This window comes from Notothenia coriiceps, unplaced genomic scaffold, assembly GCF_000735185.1.
Source record: "Notothenia coriiceps isolate Sejong01 unplaced genomic scaffold, NC01 NC01_scaffold00021403, whole genome shotgun sequence".
NCBI classification, from domain to species: Eukaryota; Metazoa; Chordata; class Actinopteri; order Perciformes; family Nototheniidae; genus Notothenia; species Notothenia coriiceps.
The window spans coordinates 3130-4652 of record NW_011354104.1 but is presented as its reverse complement, the minus strand read 5'-3'; the positions used below and the strand labels follow the sequence as shown (position 1 = coordinate 4652).

The following is a 1523-nucleotide window of genomic DNA, read 5'->3' as shown; positions in this document are numbered from 1 at the left end:
ATTCAAGGGAGATCTGCAGCATATAGGTTCCACATGAAACATAAAACAATAAAGGACATCATACATTATATTTACACGATACATTTACATAGTTAAAGACATTTACAAGTTGACGATCATGACGACCTGGTCTGTGGTTAGGTCTGGCGTAGGAGTGTGCCACTTTCGACGGAGCTGAAAGTTAGGGAGATACTGTAGTTACATGTAAACTGGGCCCAGAAGTGGTCAGCCAAGACCTGGCTGTGTTTCCAGCGACGACGCCCAAGCAGATCGCAGTCGCCATACACTGCTTGTGGCAATGATGCATCTCGCCGCCCCATGAGCAAGAGATTGGGTGTAATGGGGTCTGGATCAGCAATGTCGCGCCTCGCATAGCCGAGAGGCTTGGAATTGAGTATTCCCTCCACTTCCGCTAGCACAGTCATCAGGACCTCTTCAGGCAACGTTTGTTTTTTTAGGACCACTTGCAGAGAAACTTTGGCTGCTCGACACACTCCCATTCAGGAGCATCAATGAAGTGACCCGCTCTGGTGAGGATAAAGCAGCCATTGAACTACTGGAGGACAAGACTACCTGTCATAGTTGGCGATGTGTCTCGCTACGCCACCCCATTACTGCGTAAGCAAAGTGCCCGCTCTCTGCATGCACCTCCTACTGCAACAATGGCTCTCCTAAGAGCTACAGAACGTCGTCTGTCTAACAACCCCAAGCTATCTGCAGTCTACAATGAGGAGATTCATAAGCTGGAAAAGGCTGGTTATGCAGTGAAGATTAGCTCTGAAGAGGTGAGCAACTCAAAGGAGTCATGGTTTATTCCCCACCATATTGTACAACACAATGGTAAACACAGCGTCGTCTTCAACTGCTCCTTTAACTACCAACAAGCCTCTCTTAATGACAATCTGCTTCGTGCACCGATCCTGGGCTCAGCGCTGCTTGGCGTGCTGCTGAGGTTTAGAGAGTATTATGTGGCCATCAGCAGAGACATACGTGGCATGTTTCATCAAGTGCGTCTCCTCCCTGAAGACCAACCACTGCTCCGCTTCCTGTGGCGAGACGGGGAGACAGATCGCAGTCTAGATGTCTGCGATTCATGCCGGATATGTACAGCGTAGGGCACTGAAGAACGATGCTGTTCCTACTTTGTTTGGACCAGCGGGAGACTCGGGTACACAACCTTATTAAGTATTCATTGTTGTTTGTGCATTTATGATGTTTAAAACAAACGAGGTATCTACCACGACTGTTTAAATGGGTAAACGTCTTTATTAGGTCTTTACTACGTTGGGATCGCGGAGAAATGTTCTCCGCAGACCCATTCTCACAGCGTTATAAACCTTTTTCTTACTCAATATCAAGCCACACTTATTGTTTTTACTTCGGCTGTGAGTGTTTGTGTGTGCTCAGGATGAGTTCCGCTTGTTCTCCTGTATCGCCGACACGGAAGCCTGTCTGATCCGTTGCAGCAGCGAGCAGCAGCTGTGAGCAGCAACGAGCCTCTTAGCTTCGCAACCAATCAGAGC

General features: G+C 48.2%; 1 protein-coding gene across 1 annotated transcript in view; it reads right to left on the bottom strand.

The window, feature by feature from the left end:
* LOC104953263 (polycomb protein SCMH1-like) overlaps nt 1–425 on the bottom strand; it is an 8856-nt gene extending 8431 nt beyond the window's left edge. The window contains exon 1 of the mRNA XM_010780188.1: nt 203–425. Coding sequence (XP_010778490.1) covers nt 203–425 — 223 coding nt within the window. The remainder of the gene's footprint in view (nt 1–202) is intronic.
* Nucleotides 426–1523: the final 1098 nt, after the last annotated feature.